We start from the raw sequence: 24,479 nt of genomic DNA, 5'->3' as shown, positions 1-24,479 counted from the left end.
GGCTGGAAAAAAGTCCCTCGAACAAAACTGCAGTATCTCTGCTTATTTCCTGCAGACGGAGGCAGAAAGATGTCCAGGATCCAGCGTCGATGCACATATCCTTTAATATTAACTGCTCTAGTAACTGATTATGTATGATGAAATTCAAAAGGTCATCTTCTGAAACGCAAAAGCTATTTAGCTTCAGCCACTTCAGCGCACCCCAACGCAAGTGTGACATCCGTATGCTTTTAATCCAGTGGTGAGATGACTGGATAGAGAGACGCTCGAGATTTGGAAAATGTGTTAGAAATTGCAAGGCGAATTTGTCTGGTAGTTGAAGGGCATTGATGGAAAGTTGTGTAATGCAGGTGAGATCTTTTTCGATTTGGATGTGACGAGTATCCAGGACGCCCGTAATTATAAGCTTCCTGGCTTTGGACGAGTCTTCTATTGCGCGGAGAACTGTTGTAAAGCTGTTTCCAACGGTATACAACGGAAAAAGGGCTTTCGCATGCGTTTGCGGATACCTCTTGATATATTCGTGCGACAGTTCGATGCATTGCAATGACGGTAAACAAAAAAGAAGGCTCCGCAAATATAATCCCGGGTTCAAACAGCGACCTTTCCATAGTCCATTGTATAGAACAAGCTCTTTCGTTTGACTGAGCGACCCGTATGGAGATTGCGCAATGTTTTGAATCGATTTGGGGCAAAAGTTGCTGACAAAGATTTTTTGGGTCAAATATGGAAACCCCACGTAAGCGAGCCGACTGTGGACGAACCGACAATTTTTAATGTCTCGAACGGGCAGAAACACCAAAATTGCACCCAGAAGCTCAGGCGGTAGAAAAACAAACATTATCAAGTCGGGTTTGGTTTGAGGATTTAGGTATGGAAAATGAAGATTAAGTCTATATGTTTATAGTTGAACGCGTTTCCCGAAGCCGCTTACCCGGTTCTGGCACCTTAAGCATTGTGTTACTTGTTTTCAGGAACCAGGTTTTAGGATTAGCTGCAGCTACCTGGGACTTCAAAGTCAGCCCCATAAACGATTTGCCCAGTTTCCTTATGGAGCCGTTGGATGCATTTTTTTGTCTAGCTTCAATCGCAGTAGCGGAATCGAACGCAATGAATTTATTCTCGTTCTCAATGATCCTCAACCTCCCCAGCTCGCCAGCATGTATTAGGGATGACGAGATTTCGTTCTTCACTGCAGAACTTTTTACCTTTCCAGCTCCGCTATTGTTACCGCCACATAACTGGCCTCACAAAAAAGTACAGCTGCAATTGTTCAAGCGCTCGATTCGGATTTAGAGTGGTTGGCTTACTAGCTAGCGCGAACATAAATAAATGCACCCAATACAATTTGGACCAAATTTATCTTCCGCTTTCGGTGCAGACATTCAATCTTTAGAATGTCGGAACGGCCTAGGTAAGTCTACTTGACAAAATCTAGATTTGGCTGCATAATAATAGCAAAAATCCGCTGTTGGCTCTAGTCCTCATCTGCAAAGTATTTCGAAGTAGCTGCAAGTGCCCCCTTGCCGTTTGGTTGCAGATCCACTGCAACAGTGTAAGTGGGTCAGCAAACTACTTAGCTCGACTTGTAGTGGACCGTTTTTTATTAACCTAGGCTGTAGCAGTTACAAGCATTGATCCAGGTAGTTTCCGCGGCGCAAGCGGTCGGGAAAATGCTACCCTGAAACCCCTCTACTCTTCCGCCAATAGCCTAACGCGCTCCGCCAGGACTCCGGCCTGTAACCAAGGCCATTCACGCTGCGCGGCAAATTGTCTCGGTGACCTTACTATGTAGGATAGTTAATGATAATACTTCAACTCTTGGAAAAGGGCAACCAAACAGACATTGCAGGTGCAAAGTCGCAGCCATGGTTCTGTTACACATACGCACTAGCCAGTCCTCGCTGTGCGATTAAACCCATAATTACCTGCCTGCATCACAGCTTCACCAGCCTCTCATCTTGAGGGATTATCAGTCTTGCTGAACACAATGTCAACGTTTACGTGGATTATTGCTGTTGTCAACAATAACACTGTGTACGCTGCAGCTACTACGCAAAGTGGCTTCGCCAGCGTGGTTGCGCCTTCATCCTTCAAAGATAACGATTAACTTCTATATTTACCTCTTCATTCGTCGCATGTTCCTCGCCATTGCATTAATCCATTTTTACGCCCTGAAAAGAGGCTTATCGACCTCAAGTTGAATTTTTCAGCCAATTTCACTGTTAAACGGCTATTGGAAAGCGTGTTTTTTATTTCGTTACTGTACAGGCATATCTTATCCCTCCAAAACAGTGGCCCACCAAGATTTTGAATCAACCTGGAACTCCCCACCAACTACTGTACTAGGTTCTGCTTGACAATTTCTTGGCTCATGCTTGGTAAGGTTGGCATACTGTTCGCGCACCTTGGAATAACCTTGTTTCTGGTCAAAGTCGAAGAAGTCTCTCGCATGCATCCAACCAATACAATAATCTTTGTCGAGGTATACAACGGGAAACCACCGATCATATGCTAGGCTACCTCCGTTTTCATAACCAGGTGCCCATCCCACGATCTTCCCGTTGTCAACATCGAAGCAGTCGCTTTTGGGCAGGTCTTTCATGTCAACCCTCGCATCGTCCCAAGAGAGAATGACCACAGGCCAGTAGATTCCAGGCCTCCAGCGACCATGATACAAACCCCCAGAGAGAAGTTTGGTAGACTGTTTCTTCTTTTTCTGGCGCTTCGCCCCTGGAACCTTTTCGCGTTGGGCTGCATATGTCTCTCGACGAGTACGGACCTTGCGGTCAACATAGGCGGTCCCGTAGTCTGTGATGAGCCTGCCGCAGTGTTTTACTTTTGCTGCTGGAGAAGTTGGCGGGCGTGTTGCAATGCCGTTCAGACAAGATGGGTTGGGAAACTTTGATTTTGGCTGTGCCTGGAACGGGATGCGGTCATTGACTAAGAGTACCAGTCAGCGAGGCAATGACACAGATGCAAACCCACTCGCATCTGATTGTCCTAATTTTATATGCTTTCAGAATGCCCTGACTTACGGTTGCCATTATTATCATGTCTTTCTGCCATTGTATAGTTGCTGATACACCGGAAATGACGAGTTCGTAGTGAAGTTAATTATTCATTCGCCTGAAAAGTGTTCGGGCGCTTTGCACCGCTCAAATCTACGGAAACAAGTCTTTGAACTTCGGGGGCAGGGAGTTGTTTAAATCAAGGCTTCTGCACCGGGCGTTGGGAGGTTAAATGTGACCAACAATAGTTACTATCACATATATTGTGGATATGGTGATGTTCGTTGCTCCAAACCACAGGTCGTGTGGGCCTGTGTTTGGCGACAATTCACGCCCTACTGCGTACGCAACCCGGCGAGCCCGGCAATCTGGGTACCAATAATGGTTCTTCTCTCATCCTAGTGGATACGTCCAGCGAGGACAGCCAAGCACAGCAATTCCCCACCCCGCCCCAGCCGTCCACATCTACACCATGTCGAGAATCTCGCAAACGGCTTGAAAGTGAAGTGCCCGCGCAAACCTCCAATTCATGCTCAGCAAAGAAGATGCTGGAAGAGCCACATGGCTTCGCAGGCCGTCGTATCCCGACTCACGCGATCGGACTAAGAGAATGTACATAGCCACTGTGTCTTCTACAGACAATGGCGGTCGCACAGAGCGAAGGGCTAGCCCCAGAAAGGAATTGGCATATGCATGTTCGACTTTCCGGGGACTGTTTTCCCCTTCCTTGAAATGTATCAGTGTTCTGACACCGCCTCCGGTGATGGTGAAATCGGCAAGCCCCAGGTCGTCCAAGCCTACCGCTGGCTGAACTACGTTCTCAGCACATCGAAAGTTCAACATTGTGACATAAAACCTAGGCTGATTGGCTCTGTCACCGCTGCCAAGAAAATACTTGGTGCTGTCAGCAGCGAGCAATGCAACCTTAAATCCCATAAAAGTGGTGTGGGGTTTCAAAGCGTCGAGACGAAAGCAAAGCCCTCGCCGCTACTGAAGACGTCTTTCCCGCTTTCGGGTCACCGGTGATTGCCATGGCCATGGAACGCTCAGATTCCATGGACAGAGGGTGCATGCAGCTCGCCATCTGAAAGGTGGCCGTCGCGCCATCCCCCCTTTGTCTCTTCCGCAACCCCATCACCGGCTTCTTTTCTCAATAGAAATGGTTAAAGAGATTGGCGCAATGGAGATTCAACGCCCGACTATTTTGTCGTTGCGATGCGCAATTCAGCATCGTTGTCAAATGACAAAAGCAAAACCACCAGGCCCCCAAGAGTTGCTAATTTCCGAGCGACTTGGATGTTCTTTCGAAAAGTATGCTAGTTGACTTGAGATTTGGACTGTTATTGAATTTCTAAATTATACCGTCAGCCAGACGCTTAGGCTGGATTGTTTAGTCTCCTCCATCTCTTGGTATCTTATGATGCGGGAAGGCCAAGCGAGAGGTTCGCGAGTACTGTTTTGAAGTTAGTGTCGATGCCAAGCTCGTAGCCACTACCTTTTAAAATCATGTCAAGTAGGCTGCCAAGAGAGTTAATTGCCAGGATAGTTGTTTTTGAACACAGGGACGAGCAAATGTGTGATGTGCTCGTCATCTCCCCGCACTGCTGGTATCTTTAAAGTCTTGTTATCTTGGTCAATTTTGAGTGGGAGGGGCCATACCTGGAAAAACACTGGGCCAGAAAACTAGTTACCCCGCGCTTTTCACAGTTATTTATATTTCTCCAGCTGTCCGTGGTTTGACAACAGTGATTTATGTACAACAACCCGAATCCTTGGCCGCCTCACCATGGTCAATATTGAGAAAACGGCAGATATGGCGGCGGCGGAACCACAGGCAGATTCCAGTCCCATTTGGAAAACAGCTCTGGAGCGGTATTTCGCCGAAACCCGGAAAGGGGGGATCAAAGATGCAGCTATCGAAAACCATCTCTGGACTGTACAGACACCCGAAGACTTACTTAACGGAATCGAGGCTATCGTGCCACCGAACACCGAACCATCCATCTCCTGGGCGAGAGCTTTGAAAGAATTGAAACCAGTCCTTTTGGGGCTGAGTGACTTCGCCGCTATCATAGCCTGGGCTTTTGGAATGGACGGAAAAGTGGCCGTGCTTCTTTGGGGCTCCATCCGTCTCATTTTAATGGTATGTAAAAACTTCCCATTTAACATTAGACAGAAATTGACAGCAAGAAGAACGCACAGCCTGTACTCGCGGAACTAGTCGAGATGTTGGGCGAGCTGCAGCGAACTCTGCCTCGAATTCAAAAGTACGAGAAAGAACTACCAATGACAGACGCGTTAGAGAAAGCTTTACTCGATATGTACAGCGAAATCATTGTGTTTTGTGCTTACGCTGTCACGACCTTCCGCAACAATCCTAACATCGGGCGAAGTCCTGCTTGGCTATCTTTCAATCAGAGATTTGCTCAAACGAAAACAAACCTTGAAAAGTTCTCTCGGAGAATAGATGAAGTCGTGGACATGATAAGGCTATCGAGGGAATCGAGGACCGCGGAGACAGTAGCCATCATCCAAAACACAAAGTCGAAAGACCCTAGCGTGAGGCTGCCGTGCCACAGTATCCCTCATGGACTGAACCTGCGCTTTTTTGGACGAGAAAGTCAAATGGGCATCCTCAAAGAGACACTGGGCCCTGAGAAAAACCGGCAGGAAATGCGGGCCATTTCGATTCATGGCATTGGTGGCGTTGGGAAAACTCAATTAGCACTACAATATGCCAACACATCCTTGGGAATCTATGACCTGATAGCTTGGGTCCCGGCAGAATCGCAGATCAAGCTTGTACAAGCCCTATCGGCTTTCACGACGAAACTTGGCCTGGCTGAGGAACATGACCAAATGGACAATAGCCAAGTGGTGCAGCGCCTCAAAGACTGGCTCAACACGTGCGGCAAAAACTTCCTGTTGGTCTTTGACAATGTCGATGACGTGGATATCCTAGAGCAAATTTGGCCGGCAAGCTCGCATGCATCGGTCATCATCACTACCCGGTCTCCTTCGGTGGCATCCAGGCGATCCAAGAAAATTCTCCGGCTTGAATGTTTCGCTCTCGAACCAGCAACGGAAATGATCTACGCACTTTCAGGAAAGCGTCCGTCTCAGGAGTGTGATGTGACTGCGGCCGTGGAATTATGTGAATTGCTAGGCGGGTTGCCATTGGCAATGGAGCAGGTCGCTGCTTTCATCAGAGACAGGGACTTTTTGTTTAGCGAGGTCCTTCCCAAACTCAAGAAATCAGCGGAAAAGGTATTCGCTAGGACCCGAGCCATTGATGCATATGAACATACGGTCAGCACGGTCTGGAACCTTTCGCTGGAGCAGCTATCGGAACAAGCCAAAATATTGCATAATGTACTAGCATTCTTCGATCCGGACCACGTTTCTGAGCATTTAATCAATCAGACCAAAGTGCGGCTTAACGATCCTGCTTGGGAATTTCTTCTGGATGATTTTGAGTAAGTCTAACACCTTTGTCAATGTGCATATGCTAACTCGACATAGGTTTGGAGACGCTGTGATTGAACTTACAAGAAAGTCACTTGTGACACGAGTATCTGCCTCGAAGGCACTATGTATGCACAGATTAGTGCAGCAGACGGTCTTCACCCGACTTTCCCCAGATCAGAGGCTTTTTTATATGGGCCGAGTGATAGAGATGCTCTCTTCTGACTTCCCAAATATTTGGAACTGCCGCGGGCCGTACCAGGGACACGGCTACAAAGACTGGGAAACATGTGGAATTGTGCTTCCTCATATTAGCCAGTTGATGAAATTGACGAAAGACCACGGTCTTCGCCCTGAGAATCCTGGCATTTGGGCCGAGCTCGTCTTCCGAGCTGGAACGTATGCACCTCTTTACCCCTATCCCGCGTCTAATCGTTTGTGTCACTAATTAATGAGGCAGATATCTTTGGGAGAAGGAGCAGCCTTACCTCGCGCAAGCCTTTATCGAGTTTGGAATACATATCCATAACGATGATTCCAGCTCAACTATGGCGCAAGCACATCGTATTCTAGGCCATATTTTACTGGACATTGCTCAACCACACGCTGCTCTTAAAGCATATACCAAGGCACTCTCTATCCGTCTTAGGACCGAAGAGGCTAATTCTCCGCAAATTGCTGATGTATATGATTCAATCGCATGCAGCTATACAGAAATCGGGGATATGCCTAATGCATTCGATTTTATTGAGCGAGCGACCGCGATCCATCTCGCACACGACCCTCAACATATGGCACGCACCGATGCGATTCGTGCGATGGCCTGTCTGCGTGACTGCCGACCCTCGGAGGCACTCCAGGCCCTACAAAAGTGCTGGAAACTCCAAAGTCTCTCGCAACAAGAGATTGAGCAATCGCGCTATCCGAAACACAGTGGCGATGTCATGCTGCTGGCCAGGATCCTCTGGGCCCTTGAGGAGAGATCCACCGGTCGAGAGCTCGCATCCCGAGCCGTCAGCATTCGCAGAGGAATTTTCGGAGAAAACGGTGGTCCTAGGGTGGCAGATTCCTTGTTCCACCTTGCGCTGATGCTGAGCGAGGACGGCGAGCATGTTTTGTCTGCAAAACTCCTTCGAGAAATCACTCAAATGGATGTAGGCATGAAGGAGATCAAGCCGCATCAAGCTCGAGCTTTCTGGTTTCTCGCAAAAGAGGAAGGGAAAATTGGTACCAGGCAAGACTTGTGCGAGGATCTGAAGCGTCAAGCCAAAACAGCATATCAAGCACTAAAACATGGCCAAACCTTCGATGACAGCGACCAGGCTTATATGAACCTCGTGAGCTGGATGCTATGGTAGACTACAAGCATACAATTTAGTTTAGTATTCCAGTGGGTGGTGCGCAACGCCCAGGATCCCACTTTAGAAAGCACCGATGGTGTAGTCCACGACAATTGCTTTTTCGATAATCTGCCCAGCGTTTTTCACGAAAGATTGGTGCGTCGGGTCCTTTGCCACATAGTAGTCTCTGTCCTCCAGGCTTTCGAATTCAGCGACAAAAGCATATTGGATGCCGTTCTACCAAAAGCCGTCAGAATTTAGTCGAACATATGTGGCCCGAAGAAACATACCTGAAGGTTTTCGGGTGAGTTATCCTTGCCTCCGGACATCGATTTGATGTACGGCATTTGGGACGCCGGATGCAGACAATTGTCCTTTAAAGCGACCATATTGGAGCATACCTAGAGTGTTTTCAGTAAGTTGCATTGCTCATACGGTTTCCGTGTTGGCAAGGCCAATGGGGACATACTTCCTGTATAGCTTCTGGCCGAGCATCGGCTTTAAATTGAAACAATACGATATGCTTAACAGTCATCGTCCAACGGTGTGCATGGAATTTGCGAGCGTATACAAGGAGAATTTTAGTAGTTCAAGAAGAGGTTCGAGAATCCGAGCCTTGAGATAAATACAAATATATCCATCCCTACGGGCGGGGTTATTATATACCATGTCACTATGGTTAGGCGCTTTTTCTGCTGACGTGTGTGGCGGGGTTGGCTAGAAGAGCATCCACATGCTAAATGCCCCGCAGCTGCCAAAGCTGACCAGTTTTATTGCTTGCGCCACCATTAACTGTTATCCTGCGCCAATTGCAGGCACTGTAGAATGATTTGAGTGAGGCTTAGAACAATACTTATGCCGCCGATGATGGAGATCGACCAAAATGTCCAATATTGCACTGCATCCCTTTTGTCGTGAACGAGATCCCCCATAGACCTAGGCCTGACCTTTTCCAACTCATTGCTTATCAACTCGACCCGATCGCGCAGAATGCTGAAGTCTTTTGACGCGTAATACACAGCACGGTCGTCTGGCACCCAGCCCATACCGGCCTGTGAAAGCTGCTTGTTTGTGCAAAGCTGCTGCAGCAACGTGTCTGGCCCGTATTGAAATATTTGTGCCGAGGGACCAATGGATCGAAAAAGTCTTCTAGATTTCGGGCACTGTCCGAAAAGGAGTCGGTATGAAAGGAGAACCTCCCGTAAAAAGCAATTGATTTCTCCTCTGTCGGCACGAGGGTCGGCGGCATTTGTCTCGATGCTGGCAAATGCAAAAATCGTGCCATGGGAGTCTAGCATAGAGGCACACATAGACGGATATGCAAAGAGACATAGGGTTTGAGTCGATTTGTCGTAATCCAGGTGCAGAGCCAAGCAATCCACCCAACGCAAACGCACGCGCAGAAGTACTTGGAGTAAATAAACATTAATTTCTTCCGGCCACAATGCTTTCCACGATGCCACAGATTTTAATGTCTCGGTGGGTAATGACAATGCTCTTGTTGGTCCTGCAGGGAGGATGTGGCCGAAGGCTTTCAATAATATCGACAAGGGTCGGTCCGAAAGATGGCTGGGGACCCTGAATGTGTCAAATACCAATCCAGAATTGGGCTGGTTATCGTCGTAATAAATGGCCAGTTCCGCAAATGAGCAGACATTGAAAGCGGGTAGAAACAACATGCTTTGCCAACCTAGGCAAGCAAAAACGAGGACTCGGTAAGATGTTGAAGAAGCGTGCTGATCTTTTCGTAAAACATTTGTTTCGCATAGGTGCTCGATGATGTCGTCAACACTGGTGCCTTCCATCCGGAGGGCGAATTGATCGATAGCTTGAGCCAGTCGCTCATAGCTACCGGGCCTGCCTAAAGGCACCCCAGAAACCTCGATTTCTAATAGAGATGGAGGCAGATCCTTGAGTCGCTGCTTTATCCAAGATGCATACCAATTCTTGTCGAGACTGACGTTAAAATGTCCCAGTATGAGTATATTTCTTTTTGACCGTTTTATCGCTGTCGGTTTTGAAGGTGTGCGCATCAATCGTTTCCTTGGTGACAACATACTGGGACTTGGAATAATTAATTAATTAGGAATGGGTTGCAAGGCTTTGCATTTATTATAGCGAGAAGAAGCGCCTTCTGTATCTTATATACAGCTAGAGTGCGTTCCGTGGAAACGCCCAGTAAAGTTGGCAGACTCCGGTCAGTTAAGCGCGCGCGTCTTCTTGGCATACACACAATCCGTAATGGCTGTATCCAACGAATCGTCCACTATTATTAGCCACGATTATGCGCTGCGTTACAGTTGAGGAAACTACTGGTGAATGACATGTTTCCGTAATCGGAACCTTTCCCTTTGACTTCACTACTACACGTATAGAAGTATAGATAGCTCAAGAAAAAGCAGCATAGGTCAAATGAAGGGATCAGTGCACCCGTTAACATCCATAGATAGGTTGGAGTTGAGCTGACCTAAAACCAATCCCTTAGATAACGAAACCCTGCATTCCTGGCGCGCAAGTTACGCCAAGGACATTGTAACCGGCAAGCGTTGTTCCAATGCAGGCGATGCCAGAGATTTTATTCTGGCTGTCTACACTTTTTCCAAGGATTTTTTTCGCTAAAGTGGTCGCCAATTTGCTCTACCTATCGCCATTACTTTGGTTATACCCCTGGTGGAAATTAAAAGTCGGGCGGGTTATGCTACCGCCGTCTCCGATCTTGTAAGAGGGAGTTTTTGTCGATGAACGTTGAAAAGCAGGTCGTAAACGCTCAGGTGAAAACTGGGATTGGTGGGATGGTTATTTCACCTCATGCTCCTCACGCGCACTGGACCAATGGACACATGGTCTTGAGCGGGCCGCAGCGGTCAGGGCCCGCCCCTACATGGGTAAGCTACAGCAGCTTGTCAGAAATAACGCAAACGACCGATTTTTGTCACAGACCATGCGGGGCGCATGGGTCTAAGTTCCCGTTCATGATTGGCTGGATATCCTGTGAGAACAGTGCAGAACTGGGAGTTTCTGCATCCTAATTTTGTGCTTCAGCACAGCGGTTAAGCCAACTGAATGATATGATTGGCCGACCGTGACATGGTGCCGACTTGTGGATAAGATACGTTTTCTTCAGCAAAAGACCCCATATTTTCGGGTCTTCCACGCCCGGGTCGGGAAACCCCTGCATCTTGGAACGTATGACGTCGGACCACTATGGTTCGTTCGTCTGGGCTGCTTGGAGCTGCAGGTCGTCATATGCCTCCAGGTAAGATGCAATTCCATTCCAAAAGCTAATTCAAAAAGCAAATCAAGTTTACCTACAGAAACAGGCAGCTCTAAAATCGGAGGCCACATCTAGCATATGCCGCGGCAACTTCTCTTGAGCTCCAGATCTAGCGATTAACTGCGTTCGATTTTTTTTTTTTTTTAAAAAAAAACGATCTCCATTTTTTCCGTCAAAAGTTATATTAGACGTCGCGGTTTCCATTCGGTGTATTGAACTTAGCGGGTAGTTTTAGAATTGGGGAAAGGCCACAACGAGAAACGTTATAATAGCTCTAGGCAAGTCAATTATTTGGAAGTAAAGTTTATCTCGACGACTCGCATGGTAATGTCTCCAGACTCCGAAAGACGCAACAACGCACAAAGCGGGAAGAAAATTCCCTCCGTTTTCCCAACAGGGGCGAAAACCCGTCTACGAGAACTCTTCATCGAGCTTTACAAGGCAATTATCGACTTCCAAGCCCAGAGCGTATTGCGGTTTTTCAGGAGTCGATTCAGCACCTTCGTGAGAGATATTGCGAAATGGGACTCTTGGGAGGAAATGATCCAAAAATTCAAAGGGTTAGTGCGCGATGTCGACGAAAGGTCCCAGGAAATGAATTCTAACGCAACCAAGGCAGCACTAGACGAGCTCGTCCAAATAACGAGGGAGTCAGAAGAAGACAAGTGTTTGCAAGCTTTGAGACGAGGAGACTATGTTTGGTACAAAGAGCGCGTCCAAAACCGCGTATCAGATACGTGTTCTTGGTTCCTCAACCATGAGAGCTATCAATCATGGTTAGCGGCCGAATCTGGTCCACTGCTGGTCTCGGGCGATCCAGAGTGCGGCAAATCCGCCTCGCAAAATACCTTATCGACTCCAAATTCGACTTCAGGTTATTCAAAGAAGCTGCAATATGTTACTTCTTTTTAGGGACCCTGACCAGAACACGATTGAGCTGGCTCTGTGTGCCTTAGTCCACCAATTGCTTTGCCTGCGCCCTCAGCTAATGCGGCATGCCCTGGCAAGATACAAGCAGGACGGAGCAAAGCTTGCCGACAATGTCACTGCTCTCTGGAATATTCTTGAGAGTGCTAGCGCAGATCCAGAGGCCGGAACTGTTCTGATTGTTCTTGACGGTCTGGACGAATGCCGTCAAGATGAGCGCAACATGGAAACCTTGTCACGATTTATCCACGAACATTTCCAAAAAGGCAGACCAAAAAGCTTGAAAATCCTTTTGACCAGTCGGCCCTACCAAGGAACGATTCACGACATTCAAAAACTCGAAGATTCCTTTCCCAACATCCGAATTAAGGGCGAGGATGATCCGGAAACGATTAGCGAGGAGATTAATGCAGTTATCGAACATCATGTTGGTCATCTCAAGTTGGATACAACCCTCAAAAAACACCTAGAAGAACGCCTCAAAGGGACAAAGCATCGTACATATCTCTGGTTGTATCTCGTTTTGGACCGCCTAAAAAGCACCCCTTTTAAGCAGACCTCAGGAGGGATTGACTTTGTTATTCAAGCTTTACCCGCCACGGTGAATGAGGCGTACGAAAAGATTTTGAGCCGATCCAAAAATCGAACAAAAGCCAGGAAAGCTGTTCTCATCCTCCTCGCTGCATACCGCCCGCTTACCCTTCGCGAAATGCAAATTGCAGTCGATTTGAATATAGATACACAAGGAGATCTCGATATGGAATCCGACGAAAACTTCAAAGAAAGTCTTCGAGAGTGGTGTGGGTTATTTATTGCGGTGCACGACAAAAGGGTCTACTTTCTCCATCAGACGGCGAGGGAATTTCTCCTCCCTATCGCAGTTTGCCTGTCGGGTCCTCCTATTACCAGAACATGGGCGCATATGTTGGATATCTACCAAGCACATGCGGTTCTTGCGGAGTCCTGTACGGTTTATCTTACCCTCCGAACAGAAAAAGATGGGTTGACTGAGTTGTTGGACTATTCCGCCAGGCAGTGGGGCTTTCACTTGCGCGAAGCTAATATCGAAAATACTGCCGGTTTATCTTTGGCATTAAAGATTTGTGATCCAAACTCGAACCATTATGCAGCTTGGGCTAAAATTTATCTTCAGGCTCACTACTCCTTCCCACAAAATGCTACAAATCTCATTTTAGCGTCGTATTTTGGGCATAAAGGGGTGGTTCGGGTGCTGCTGGATACAGGCAAGGTCGACGTCGATGCGAAGGATGGAGATGGCCTAACGCCGCTGTCATGGGCTGCGGCAGGAGGGCACAAAACCGTGGTTCGGAGGCCGCATGAATTTATTCATAACAGGTCTGGGCATGACCCAATCCCAACTGGTGTTTCTTTGCTTCGAAACTCAGAGTGAGGCTCTCTAGATTCTTCGAGCCCGCCGAGATTGATGGTCTGGATAATGAGTCTGGACGTGTCCTTCACGTGGAAAGAAACAGCCGTATCTGGGAGTAAGTCTGATTTGACAGTAGGATAAGGCACCTTATCGTTTATTGATAACCAACCGAACTTCCTCCTGCGTGTTCATAATGTCTTCGGTCTGCTGTGGAGGGTCGGTCATAGGACACACGCTCTTTTTAGCATCAATAACATCAAACACTTTCCGCTGCCATGCATCTGAATAGACCTCCCCGCAGCAACCAGCTCAAACTTTTATAAACATCCTGTCGTCCAGCTGCTGATAGCGAAATTGGTTTACAAATAATAAGCCCGCGAGGTGCCTACGATCGGAGCTTGGCATAGGAAACGGGGATTGCTCTTATAATTGTTTATATACTTTCGCCCCTAAACTTTTCCAGTCCCTCAGGCACATTAACCTTTTCGTTCATCTAAAAATACAGTCCAGGGCTGGCTGCTGGCCGGTTCACTGCATTAAAAAAGCGCTTTGCAACCTACCATCCTACGCCTAACCCGCGACTGTCCCTTCTCAAATACCTTCGAACCTTTGAACGCAATAACACGAGGGGGAACGACGAAGAGTACGTGCTGGACACCGTTTTCCGACAACCCCAGGTCTCAGCCAGCCACCAACCTGCGTGCAAAAAATACAGTATTTTCAAGCTTACGTCGCTCATTTATGAGAAATCGTAGCCAGCTATTTGAGGGCACATTTAATGTATAATATGTCCAGCATCTTTTGTAATGCCGTTCAGTAAATGGCGGGTGTATCCAGGGATCTGCATCCACTCCTCAAGCTCGGAAGCGCCATTACGCGAGGGCATTAACAAGACTATGTGTATGGACTGGAAAGATTATAGCCTTTAAAAATATTCTTTTCAAATGGGTTTATGCTAATAACTTAAAATACATAAGTTTCCCAGTAGGTAAGAAGCCCCAGGTCTAACGCCTAAACTAGCCACGTTCGATCTTTTTTTTAAAAACGATCTTTATTTTCTTCTATGAATAATTATATCAGATCAAGTTACGGTCCCCATTTCGTGAATTAAACTCACCGGAATGCAATCTTTCAGGGTGGAGGATCCACATCGTAAACTAGGCAAACTGTTGTCAGCACTTCCCGCCACCGAGTCCTTGGATTTGTTCTGGAACATTTCGCTGGTATCATTCTTTTCGGAGGCTTCGAAACTGTTCGCATTGCATCCCATAGTCGTCGGCTTTTCCTCAATCTAGACTGCTGTTAACAAACATTCACCGCAGGGATATTGTTAATCTTACCAAATCAGTGGACGATGGGGGCCCTGCTCGATTCGCCGAGTGGTAAACGAAGATATTATCGCCCTTTTTCATATACGACCAGACGTCGAACCCGTTGCATTCAAGTTGATGCAATTTTTGAACCACAGTTCTCCTTATCTGGGCATCCTTCCGCGATAAGTGTTTTTTTGTAATTGAACGTTGCATTTTAGAACATGTATGAGGAACCTGCCCCCATATGAACCGGAGAATGCAATGTTCTTAATAAATTTTGATCACGATTGCTTTCCGAATTGTTTCGCGTTTCCAGCCTTCCGTATCCAGGAAGTTGAGAGGTTCGGAAAGCCTGGAAGCTGGCATTAAACGGGGCTCAAGCTATTCCTGAATCCAGGTAAGAGTGTGTGGCAGGATTCCGGATTCCGTTAGCGCAGTGGGCCTGCCAGAGGTCACGGGCTGTGCGAGTATTGACTAATTATTTAATTCTGCGCGAAATGCCCTGAAGAAATAGCTAGCGCTGCATAATCTGTTAGCAGATGCTAGGCCTAAGTTACGAACCGTATATCCTCCGTTTGGCAGGCTGCATCTGCCGTGCGGCGCCACAGTCAGCCAGCCACAATATGCCGTCTGATATTCTCTCGCGGTCGCGTATGGCCTGGGTTCGCGTTTACGCGCAAGATCAGCCAGGTGGTGCTAGAGCAATGGAATATGTAGCTGTTAAATGATCGCAAAGTGGCAAGGGCGTGATCGATTAATTTTAGCGTGTACAAATTTTGAAGCAAAAATCATCCATAATGACAGTGAAAAGACTGACGCGAACGGCAGTGGGAAAGTTTGTCAGGATTTTTTTTATCATTTCTTGAAGATTTCCTTCTTGGCTTAGCTTGGCCTCAGCAGTCTTTCCCTAAATTGTTGATACGCGCCAATCTGACACGATTTCTTCGGAATATACTGCTTCCATCTCGAACGATGACTTGCGCTAATTTTGGATGTTTATCGAGACACGTTCGCCATTGAAACCTGGATATTTGTAGCGCTTGCAGTTTCACCTACCATGCTCAAGGCAATCCTCAATTTCAACAGGACAAGTGATACTGCCGGCGCCGGCGAGAAGAATGCTTGCACGTAGTTGTCTTTTATGTTCCGGTCTTACGCCGCAGGTTCCTGCAAGAGTGGCTGCTATAATTTTTCTATATTGTGGCATAGCATCCCAATCCTGGCCAGACCACCAACCCGATTTCCCTCTGGTCAACACTTCAGAGTATTCGTGCGATCCAAAGCACGCTTCCCACCAACGAAAGTCCCGCCAATGATACCAAGTGCGTCACAAAACGTTTCCTTGTATTCTTCACGCTGTTTGTCATCCTCGTATGTGACCATATGCGGGCAAGGAGCGTTTTTGTTTGAGCGTGAAAATCTGGACACATTAGCTCCGCCGGAGTATGACTACTTCCTGAGCAAGCATGGATGTAGCCGACCGGCTGTTGGTTGTCTAGCGGTACTGGGTCTCTCGAGGAACAAATCGGTTGATGAAATGTACCGCATGCAAACTCTCCCCTGGCGCAATGAGTATTCCTGCTATGCTGCGTCCATGCCCAAGGTTTAAGCCCTGCGTACCGTTTTCACCCTATGCATTAATAAGGCACCCATCATCCCACCATATAACTCAAAAGCAGCCATGACAAAGAATATCTAATAACCAGGTTCCTTATTCACTCAATCGACAGAACCCCAGCAACGCCACACTGGCACACTTTCAGGCGAATCACAAACTGTGCCCAATCAACTTTGAAATGTAAAATGTAAACAAAGAGGCCTGCGTACGTTTTTCATGTGTAACTTTTTTTGAGTTCTCTTTTGCTGCATAGTTTTCCTCGGCTTTATTTCCTCGGCGATTGCTTTTGTTTGCGTTTCTCAGTCCCGTTTATCTTGCGACCCGAAACCTAGTTTGCCATAAGAGTAATCAACACGGTTAAGACTGCATTAATATGACTGGATCATTTTTTTGCTTCCTTTCAGCAGGAAAAATTGGTTTCTTTGGGTGCTTACCGTGCACTCTTGACAGTATCTGTTCTCGACATAATTGTAATTATAGCAAGGGGCATGGTTGTCGAAGTAATTTTTGCAGTTGTACTGCCAGAACTGTTCTGGAGGCTTTCCAGAGCTCATAGTGGCTGGCTTCGAGTCGTAATGGTTTTCTTCCTCAGATTACGGGTTGATAGTTCAGGGGAGTGGCCCAGTGTAATTGCAGGCACTTCAGGTACTTGATAGGAACGACTCCAAGAAGAGGCAACTTGGTTTGATGGTGATATTCCCTGGTGTATGATGATACCGGTTCAGTAAGAGATATGAGCCAAATCGCACTGGGAGCGGCAGTGTCAGGGAGGGCCCATCTCTGATATTTATCAACATGGCCACAGGTTGCTTCCGTGTGACATTGATGCATGTAGACGTTTCGGGACACCGTTGGATGAAGGAGTGCGAAGTAGGCCGCACCAAAAGCCAGTTTGGCGCGAATCGGTGCAGCACTCTCCCCGCTCAGTTGTTTCTTTACAAAAACAGATCTGGTTTTTGGTATACTGGGGCCGAACAGTATGAAAGAGAGGGGGCAGTTACTACGGCAAGCTTCTGATTTGGGTGCGAGGTTGCAGGACCGTAGAAGCAGACTGGACGGCTCATATGTGAAGATGGCGTCAGCTTCAGCGGCCCGGTTGATCCGATAGGTTGGGGACACAGAGGATACAGAGGTGTTGGTTCAAGTGCCTTATGCTTTGGCCTTTGAAAATACACCATCAATCAATCAGGATGAATAGTCTAGGCTTCAAGTGGTCTGTATACTCCGAATGTGACCCACACCGTCCAGACTTGAGTGCCGTTTCTCTCTAGTTTTCCTGCCATTTTACCATACTAATACGAAACGGACACTACTATATCATTTTCTCGAGGAGCAGAGCAAGCTGCGGCTACTTATCATAATTGTGGAGCAATACGGTGATGTAAATTGGCCGGCCTCAGAAGAGAAGCCTATATTAGGGATACAAGCCTTCCCTTTAGCACCCCATGCATACCTAGGTAAAGCATAAGAGGGCCATCCCTGATCTCATGGTACATAGTACATATTATTCAGTGTTTTAGTACCTGCACACGCGTGCTACCCAGGCTTGGCTACTTCATATTAGCCAATCCCGTAATTTGGACCGGGGCAAGGGCACTTAGTTACCCAATCGATCCCTCACTGCCTTGGCCGCCTCAGAAGATAGGGCTTTTCCGACCCAACTCTCAATAGCGAGGTCCCTATAAGGCTGCAGTATGGTGGCTAGGTTATACTGAAATGCACTGCGTTTTACACTTTGTAATATCTTTGTGCCCAAAAATTAATTTGTATAGATCTGGCGTTTAACACACCACTACGCTGGATGGAACCTTCGGGATGGAGATCAACCGAGGATTGCGTTCCCGGTATTCTTTTGAACTAGGCGACGTCTAAAAATCTTTGACGCTTAACTTCACAAGCACTTGAAATATTACATTTGAATCACGATGCTGCTAGCTGCAAATGTTGGACTCTCCAGTCATGACGGTATTGTTCGATTTGTTGCCAGCCAGATGCCACGTTGAACAGGCCCTACTGTAGGTAATTCGTTTAATGTGCAGCCTTCCGGCATCACTGAAAAAATTGAGTAAGGTGGGAAGCGTTTCGACTGTTTGAAATTCTTACTATGATCTAAAGTGCTACGTTAAATTTCTGTATGACTTGGCCAGGAGGAATTGCTCCGGGTATCAACAACAAAACAAATAGTACAGACAGAATATGCGGAATTAAACTCCGCCATTAAAACGTCAATTAGAAAACAACCCGGGTTGGAAGTCGGTCTGCAACGCCACCTGACCCACTTGTAATTACCATGCTGGCTTCATTGCACAATCAAAAATGAAACCCAACAATTACAGTTCACTTCCGAAGCACCGCCTGCATAAGTGCAGAAACTAGGAAGGGAACAGGCCGATTAGCGAGGGTTGGTATTAAATCTGAACGAGTCACCGCCGGTTTCTCGGTGCTTGGTCAAAGTCGCGGAGCCGGAGCAGCCCCCGTTACTGATCACTGTTCAAAAATCCTTCAGGCCCTCGACCTTTTTGTGCAACGTTATTTTGTTGTGGAGACATCCTTCCCAAATCTTATTCCCTATTTTCCACTATAGACTCAATTCTTTCATTTTTGTTTGACAAGATTAATTCTTGCTCGCAGCTGGCAATGCTAGTTATACGATGGAGGTTTACTGAGAACCGAATCTTGCGGCCCTTCCTTTCCAGCCCACAAGGCAGCCAAACATGCAAGATTTTTGCAATTCAAATTGTAAACTTGGTATGACGTAAGTACAGAGATGTTAACCCAAGACATTCCGGCCAGCTTTAACCATGCTCCTTAGTTACCAGGTAGCTAGGCCTATATACTCACAGTTTCTAGTTTTTTTTCAATTCTAGAAAAATGACAATTTGCATTGGGCAAATCATTCACTTGTGAGCTAATTGAGTCTGTTGACAAATGTTTTCTCTTCTCAAATCTCGCCTCTTCAACTGTCAGTTGTCAAGATCTTTGGGCAGCCCACGCCCGCTGGCATGGCAGATGCCTGAGTCCCTCAACGTGTCGCAGACGGCAACGAACCAAAGCACCAGGTATAGGCCGAGCAGCACCATCCCGAAGCCAAGCAACCAGACGAACCCTGGCAACTTATATTCCTGCAGAGGCGTGATCAGTCTGCCGCACCGTCTGTTTGTGCACGCCATTGCGCACGGGGGTGTCCACTAGGGCAGGTGCGACGCGCTTTTAGCGCGGAGGGACACCTCCAATACGACATCGTAAGTTATATAATATATGATTCACCTTTTAACACTCAAGAAGGTGAATGGAAAATGAGGCAAAGCAAAAAAAAAACATGACAAACGCTGAGATGGCCTCCCCTTTAGGCTTTAGGGTTATAATCCTTGTTGCATGCAGCGCTCTAACGCTGTCGAAAGAGAACTCGACTGCCACACAAAATGGCAGATTCGCTTTCATATGGGAGATTCCAACCGACCAGTGTTTTCCATACCAAAGAAGAGATCCAAACATTTTTCGTTTTCCAGATGGTCCGTTATACTGAAGGACGCTATGGGGGAGGTCTAACCGGAGCCAGTAGCAAACCGAGAGCTTCATGGGCGAATCCCATGCATTTTCGGATATCGAATGCGAAGATCGACATATTACTGGCACCCTGGCGGTATCGGCGAGCCTGCGCTTTCTTGCCTCGATCGCCCCGAAGCTGCCATAATACTCTCAGATAACGAGTTTCGATGCGATGATCCAGTTGCCGTTCTAGACGCGACCGATTTCGTGGGCTTCTCATAGGTCAAACCACCACCCATGCCACCCTGCTCGCGCATGGCGCGCTCCTTGCTTTCCCGAACGAAACGTTGAGCTTCAAGCTCGAGCCATTTGTCAATTCTGGGATCCCTACAGGCCGCGTGATCCATCACGTGGTTCTTCATGCTGTTCAACTCATCCACCAACCCCTGAGCTTCAGTCTGGAGATCGCGGTTTGTGGTTTCGAGCTTGACGCACTGCTCCTTCAGATCTCGGGTGAGTTCCTTTTTCTTTTTTCGGCACTTAAGCGCTGCAACCCTGTTCCGCTCAAGCACCGTATTACGATTGGCGTCGTCATCGCCATCGGCGCCCGGAGACGTCTTTTTGGATCTGTTAGATTTTGTCGCTGACGACCCAGCTGCCGCATTGCTTTGTGTCTTTTTATTCTTGGCCGGAAGGTTTGTAATCAGCGAGTCTGTTGTACCAAAAGAAATGGTCCTGGAAGACCGTGATCGAGAGGGTTTTCTCTGTGGCCTTCCGACTGTCGGTATGCGGCTCGCAGTAGTTCCACTCGAGTTCGTCACGGTTAGAAATTGTACTCGAGACATGGATGGTTCTTCATCAGACTCTGCTGCGGCGAGAAGCCCTGGGTCAACCGCGTTCAAAAGGGCCGCCGGTGGCCAAACGGTGTAGGGGTCGAACCCGTAGCCCAGTTCACCGGCGGTGGCGTTTGCCAGCCCTTGCGGGGCCATGGTCTGCTCTTCAAAAACGGTAGGGTAAGGATCCTCCCCTTGAACCTGAGTCTGTATTATCCCTGAGTCGTCAAAACCTGTACTGTCCTTAAGAGGCTTGTGACAGGACATTCCTGCTGTCGCACTGGGAGGTGCGAATAATGCATTAAGTGTGTCGGGGTAAGTCTGCAGCCCGGCCTGCATGTCGGGCATGCTCCACAACGAACAGCCCCCAAGTACATCCGTTAAAGGCGGTTAATCGGTTGCCCCCACTCACTTGGTTGGATTGGCCAGTGCCAGCGTTTCCAATTCTAGTAGGCTTGGCCGCGGGGTTTCCTACATTATTTACTTGGCAGGACTGTGACTGAGGTGGATCCAAGCGAGTACCAGAAAACACTAAACGGGAAGGTGTTGTGGAAAAAGAGCAACACTCTCCATTTTCCAGGAAGCCCATTTTGGCATATGCGATAAGAACTAGCGCATGATAACCGGAGGTACCTTGGGCTGGCGTCCAACACCTGCAGGTGGCGCTAAGACTGTACCACAGGAAATTGGTCCAAAACCCTTTATGCAAAAGTACTTGTTGAAGCTGTGAGATGCATTCCTCCTTATTGGCTCCTTATTGGAACCTCAGCTGGATATATTTAATGCCAAGCCGTGGAACCGTTCGCTTTATACAGCTTGTCATCCTTCTGGTCGATCGTTATGTTTGGTACTTTTGGCATGAAGAAAGCATGCCAGCTGCCACTCTATCCCGAATTTTGGAGTACGCTAGGCCACGACAGCACATTGAAACTTGCTTCCTGTGACATTTTCAATTTTGATCGTCTCATCTGCTAATTTCACCAATTGATCGGTTACCTTCAGTTACTCCAACTTCGCATGTCGAAAACAGGTTACATATCAACCTGGAGTAGCATGAGAACCATTGCAACGAAATACAATACACACTTCCAACCCACATGAACCTTGCCCTGTGCCTGGCCAATTGCGTGACGATTATTCGATGGTTGATAAATTAGAAGGTCCATGGGAAACAAAAACAGCCGAATCTCGTCGCCTTCTCTCCCCTCCGGGGTTGCCGTCGCGTGTTGCTTTCCGCATGGCCCTCTTCGGCATGTCCTCGTTCGCGGCCTTCTGGACGTCGTCACGTGATATCACATACCCGAAAGAGATTAGTTCCGATGTTCCTTCTTCGTCTGTAGCGAGGAAAGCTGGCCACACAACCCTGGCTATATCGTCCGTTGAAATGGTTGACAGATTTGGATCCCCGTATCCTGACTGACCATCCTTATCCTCTCTGGATCGCAATGTGGCACCATTGGGTGTTGGAGCTGAATCTGACCAAACCGGTAATACTTTCCAATCATCTTCCGATAAGGCAAAGGAAGGCCGAATTCTTTCGTGAACCCTTTGTACAGCCTCCCAATTGCCGCACAGCGTGATTGTAAGTTGCCCAAGGCGCCCTCTGAACTTCTTTTGGAGGTCGCCCGACATCAAGCCAGCCACAACCTCGCACACTTCATCGACAACAATTTTGGCAAGAGTACCTTGACGCTTCTTTTGCATACCGGGCAACACTTGAAGTAGCACAGCCCGAACAAGCGTGCCTTGGAGGGTGTCTTTCGCATGCAAAGCTTCTAATACTTTCTCAGCATCAGGGAAGAGGTAGTTTGACCGAAAGACATGTTTAGCTAGTGCCCTGGAATAGATGGACAAGCCCATATTGACCCTCATTTTCTTTGCAGGGGCCGAATTTGAGGCCGGGAGTGGGAACGAATGTTGTGTGGCTGCATAATCCCTAACGCGTTCCCAGGATCTCAACTCCTGTAGGCAGTCCGTGTCAAGGTCAATGCCCAGAAACTCCTCGAACAGTGTCGATGCATCTTTAAACAGAGAGGCAAGCATGTCAGGGCTGGTTCAAAAGCGTCAGAACTCGGTCATTTAATAATTAATAGATTTGAACAAAACGTACATATAACCCCGTTCACGTTCAAGCGGCGTTAGTTTCACCGTGTAGGATTAAAACAACCCAAGTTTTCTTTCGGTTTCTTTCAGGGCGTCGGACTTTACGCCTAATTGATCGCTAGCCATCTTCAACTTGTTCGTTGCTGTAGCGACTTCTTGTTTTGCGGCTTCTATCTGCTCCTTTTGCTTCTCAAGGATGGTCTTGTGTTTGTCAACGGATTCCTCATGCTTCTTGCTGTGTGCAACCACTCGGTTTAGCTCCTGCTCGAGTGATTTAATCGTTGATTCCAAGTCCGCGTTTATGGTTTTCTGTGCCTCAAGTTTTCTATGGACTGTCATTTTGTCCTCCAAGGCCTTGTTGGTCTCCGAGTTCTGCTCCAAAATCTTCTTCGTCAATCGTTCCTTTTCGGCTTTTTTATCCGCAGTCAGTTGAGCCAGCTCCTCCAAATTCTTTCTGTACGCACTGTCTGTGGCGCGGAGCTTCTCTTGAACAATCCCATGGTCTTTGAGGATGATCTGTAGCTGCTGAAAGCTCTTATCCTGGGAAATTTTGTTAATACAGGAAATAAGCTGGTGTAGAAGAGTTTCGGGCTGTTGATAATGAGTGAGATTTGCCGGGACAGCTGGTGAACTCATGACGATGACAAGTGACCTAATGATTTTGACAATGATAGAGCAATGCGTATATAGGAGTAGATCGAGTGTGTTTTCAAATTTGAGGTTTATATGCCCGCAGAATCTTGTCCCTCAGAAGCTGCGCCTTAATGTATGACAGGTCAGTCCCTTAAATAGGAAACCTTGCTGCTCTTCGACACTTGGCTTCGAAAAAATGAAGATAGAGAATCAACATCTACAATCAGTGCTAAAGCAGTCCATTGGTCATTCAAGTTGGACACGCCAGCCCCAAAGATGCATGTTGGTGATGAGGCAAGCACGCCAGCATTTAGATAAAATGGAGTCGGCTTGCTAAATCAAGCCAGATCGACACTGTATGGGGCTGTAAGATGAACAATTGGGTAGTTTTTGTTGCGACTGCATGATGCCAATACAGTTGTTGTGATCTGCCTATTTAGGCGGGATGTGGCCATCCGGATATGTGTTGTGTATGCAACAGTCGAGGCTGTTGGCGGGAATAAATGGAAAAGATCATGCTCCCCACTATCTGTGTCTCCAGTCAAGATTCCCCGCGAGTTTCAAAAAATAGAAAAACCAATATCGTTCTACAGCGCCGCGGAAAGGCTAACAAATTAATGGCTCGTATTTTTGCTGCATCCATGCGGGAGTGTGGTGTTGGCATAAGAGTCTGTCAGGTGCATTTGGAGGGTGGTAGTTTAGAACTCCAGTCCAATGGCAACGTCAGCCAGACACGTGATAACACGCGGGAGGCCTACTGCTCTCGAAATGGCACCACTTCCCCTCACCAGGTCGGGAATTACGGCCGCCCTGCACAGACGCAAGCATGTCTAGGCATGCGTCCGCTTACAAACACTTAGAGGTCGTGAACATGGAACCCGCCCGAAGTTTGGCTTAACCGCAACCATCCTTGCGTTTCGTAACCTGGAACTAGAATCGGGGCCTCCTGCCATGCCCTGCGCACCTTTTGCCCGTCTGCTCACCCACTCAGGTTGCTCACCCTCTGCTCACCCTCTGCTCACCCTCTGCTCACCCTCTGCTCACCCTCTGCTCACCCTCTGCTCACCCTCTGCTCACCCTCTG

At 47.6% G+C, this 24,479-nt stretch overlaps 8 protein-coding genes across 8 annotated transcripts; 2 read left to right on the top strand and 6 right to left on the bottom strand.

Annotated features, from left to right (window-relative positions):
- Positions 1 to 4,661: 4,661 nt before the first annotated feature.
- Positions 4,662 to 7,991, top strand: MGG_02009 (uncharacterized protein). The gene is made up of 4 exons (XM_003708706.1): positions 4,662 to 5,154; positions 5,205 to 6,487; positions 6,534 to 6,875; positions 6,937 to 7,991. The coding sequence occupies exons 1-4, from the start codon at positions 4,798 to 4,800 to the stop codon at positions 7,832 to 7,834; spliced, it is 2,880 nt and encodes a 959-aa protein (XP_003708754.1). The 5' UTR covers positions 4,662 to 4,797; the 3' UTR covers positions 7,835 to 7,991.
- MGG_15996 (uncharacterized protein) lies at positions 7,671 to 8,438 on the bottom strand. Its single transcript, XM_003708705.1, has 3 exons — positions 8,286 to 8,438; positions 8,107 to 8,217; positions 7,671 to 8,053 (listed from the first exon to the last, which is right to left on the bottom strand). Exons 1-3 carry the CDS (start codon positions 8,349 to 8,351, stop codon positions 7,898 to 7,900), a joined length of 333 nt encoding a protein of 110 aa, XP_003708753.1. The 5' UTR covers positions 8,352 to 8,438; the 3' UTR covers positions 7,671 to 7,897.
- Positions 8,366 to 9,922, bottom strand: MGG_15995 (uncharacterized protein). Its single transcript, XM_003708704.1, has one exon. It carries the CDS (start codon positions 9,871 to 9,873, stop codon positions 8,605 to 8,607), a length of 1,269 nt encoding a protein of 422 aa, XP_003708752.1. The 5' UTR covers positions 9,874 to 9,922; the 3' UTR covers positions 8,366 to 8,604.
- Positions 9,923 to 10,554: 632 nt separating this feature from the next.
- Positions 10,555 to 14,852, top strand: MGG_15994 (uncharacterized protein; the record flags this gene model as incomplete). Its single annotated transcript, XM_003708703.1, has 8 exons — positions 10,555 to 10,701; positions 10,941 to 11,072; positions 11,394 to 11,866; positions 12,003 to 12,982; positions 13,214 to 13,373; positions 13,424 to 13,522; positions 13,913 to 14,050; positions 14,730 to 14,852. The coding sequence occupies 8 exons, from the start codon at positions 10,555 to 10,557 to the stop codon at positions 14,791 to 14,793; spliced, it is 2,193 nt and encodes a 730-aa protein (XP_003708751.1). The 3' UTR covers positions 14,794 to 14,852.
- A 1,751-nt stretch (positions 14,853 to 16,603) lies between these two features.
- Positions 16,604 to 16,892, bottom strand: MGG_15993 (uncharacterized protein; the record flags this gene model as incomplete). Its single annotated transcript, XM_003708702.1, has 2 exons — positions 16,604 to 16,666; positions 16,773 to 16,892. 2 exons carry the CDS (start codon positions 16,890 to 16,892, stop codon positions 16,604 to 16,606), a joined length of 183 nt encoding a protein of 60 aa, XP_003708750.1.
- Positions 16,893 to 18,695: 1,803 nt separating this feature from the next.
- On the bottom strand, positions 18,696 to 21,249 carry MGG_02006 (uncharacterized protein; the record flags this gene model as incomplete). The annotated part of the gene is made up of 2 exons (XM_003708701.1): positions 18,696 to 20,867; positions 21,073 to 21,249. The coding sequence occupies 2 exons, from the start codon at positions 21,247 to 21,249 to the stop codon at positions 19,965 to 19,967; spliced, it is 1,080 nt and encodes a 359-aa protein (XP_003708749.1). The 3' UTR covers positions 18,696 to 19,964.
- Positions 21,250 to 21,794: 545 nt separating this feature from the next.
- MGG_15992 (uncharacterized protein) lies at positions 21,795 to 22,520 on the bottom strand (the record flags this gene model as incomplete). Its single annotated transcript, XM_003708700.1, has 1 exon — positions 21,795 to 22,520. The coding sequence occupies one exon, from the start codon at positions 22,518 to 22,520 to the stop codon at positions 21,795 to 21,797; it is 726 nt and encodes a 241-aa protein (XP_003708748.1).
- Positions 22,521 to 22,817: 297 nt separating this feature from the next.
- On the bottom strand, positions 22,818 to 23,399 carry MGG_02004 (uncharacterized protein; the record flags this gene model as incomplete). The annotated part of the gene is made up of 1 exon (XM_003708699.1): positions 22,818 to 23,399. One exon carries the CDS (start codon positions 23,397 to 23,399, stop codon positions 22,818 to 22,820), a length of 582 nt encoding a protein of 193 aa, XP_003708747.1.
- Positions 23,400 to 24,479: the final 1,080 nt, after the last annotated feature.

This window comes from Pyricularia oryzae, chromosome 1, assembly GCF_000002495.2.
Source record: "Pyricularia oryzae 70-15 chromosome 1, whole genome shotgun sequence".
NCBI classification, from domain to species: Eukaryota; Fungi; Ascomycota; class Sordariomycetes; order Magnaporthales; family Pyriculariaceae; genus Pyricularia; species Pyricularia oryzae.
This window is presented reverse-complemented; position numbering and strand designations above follow the sequence as displayed.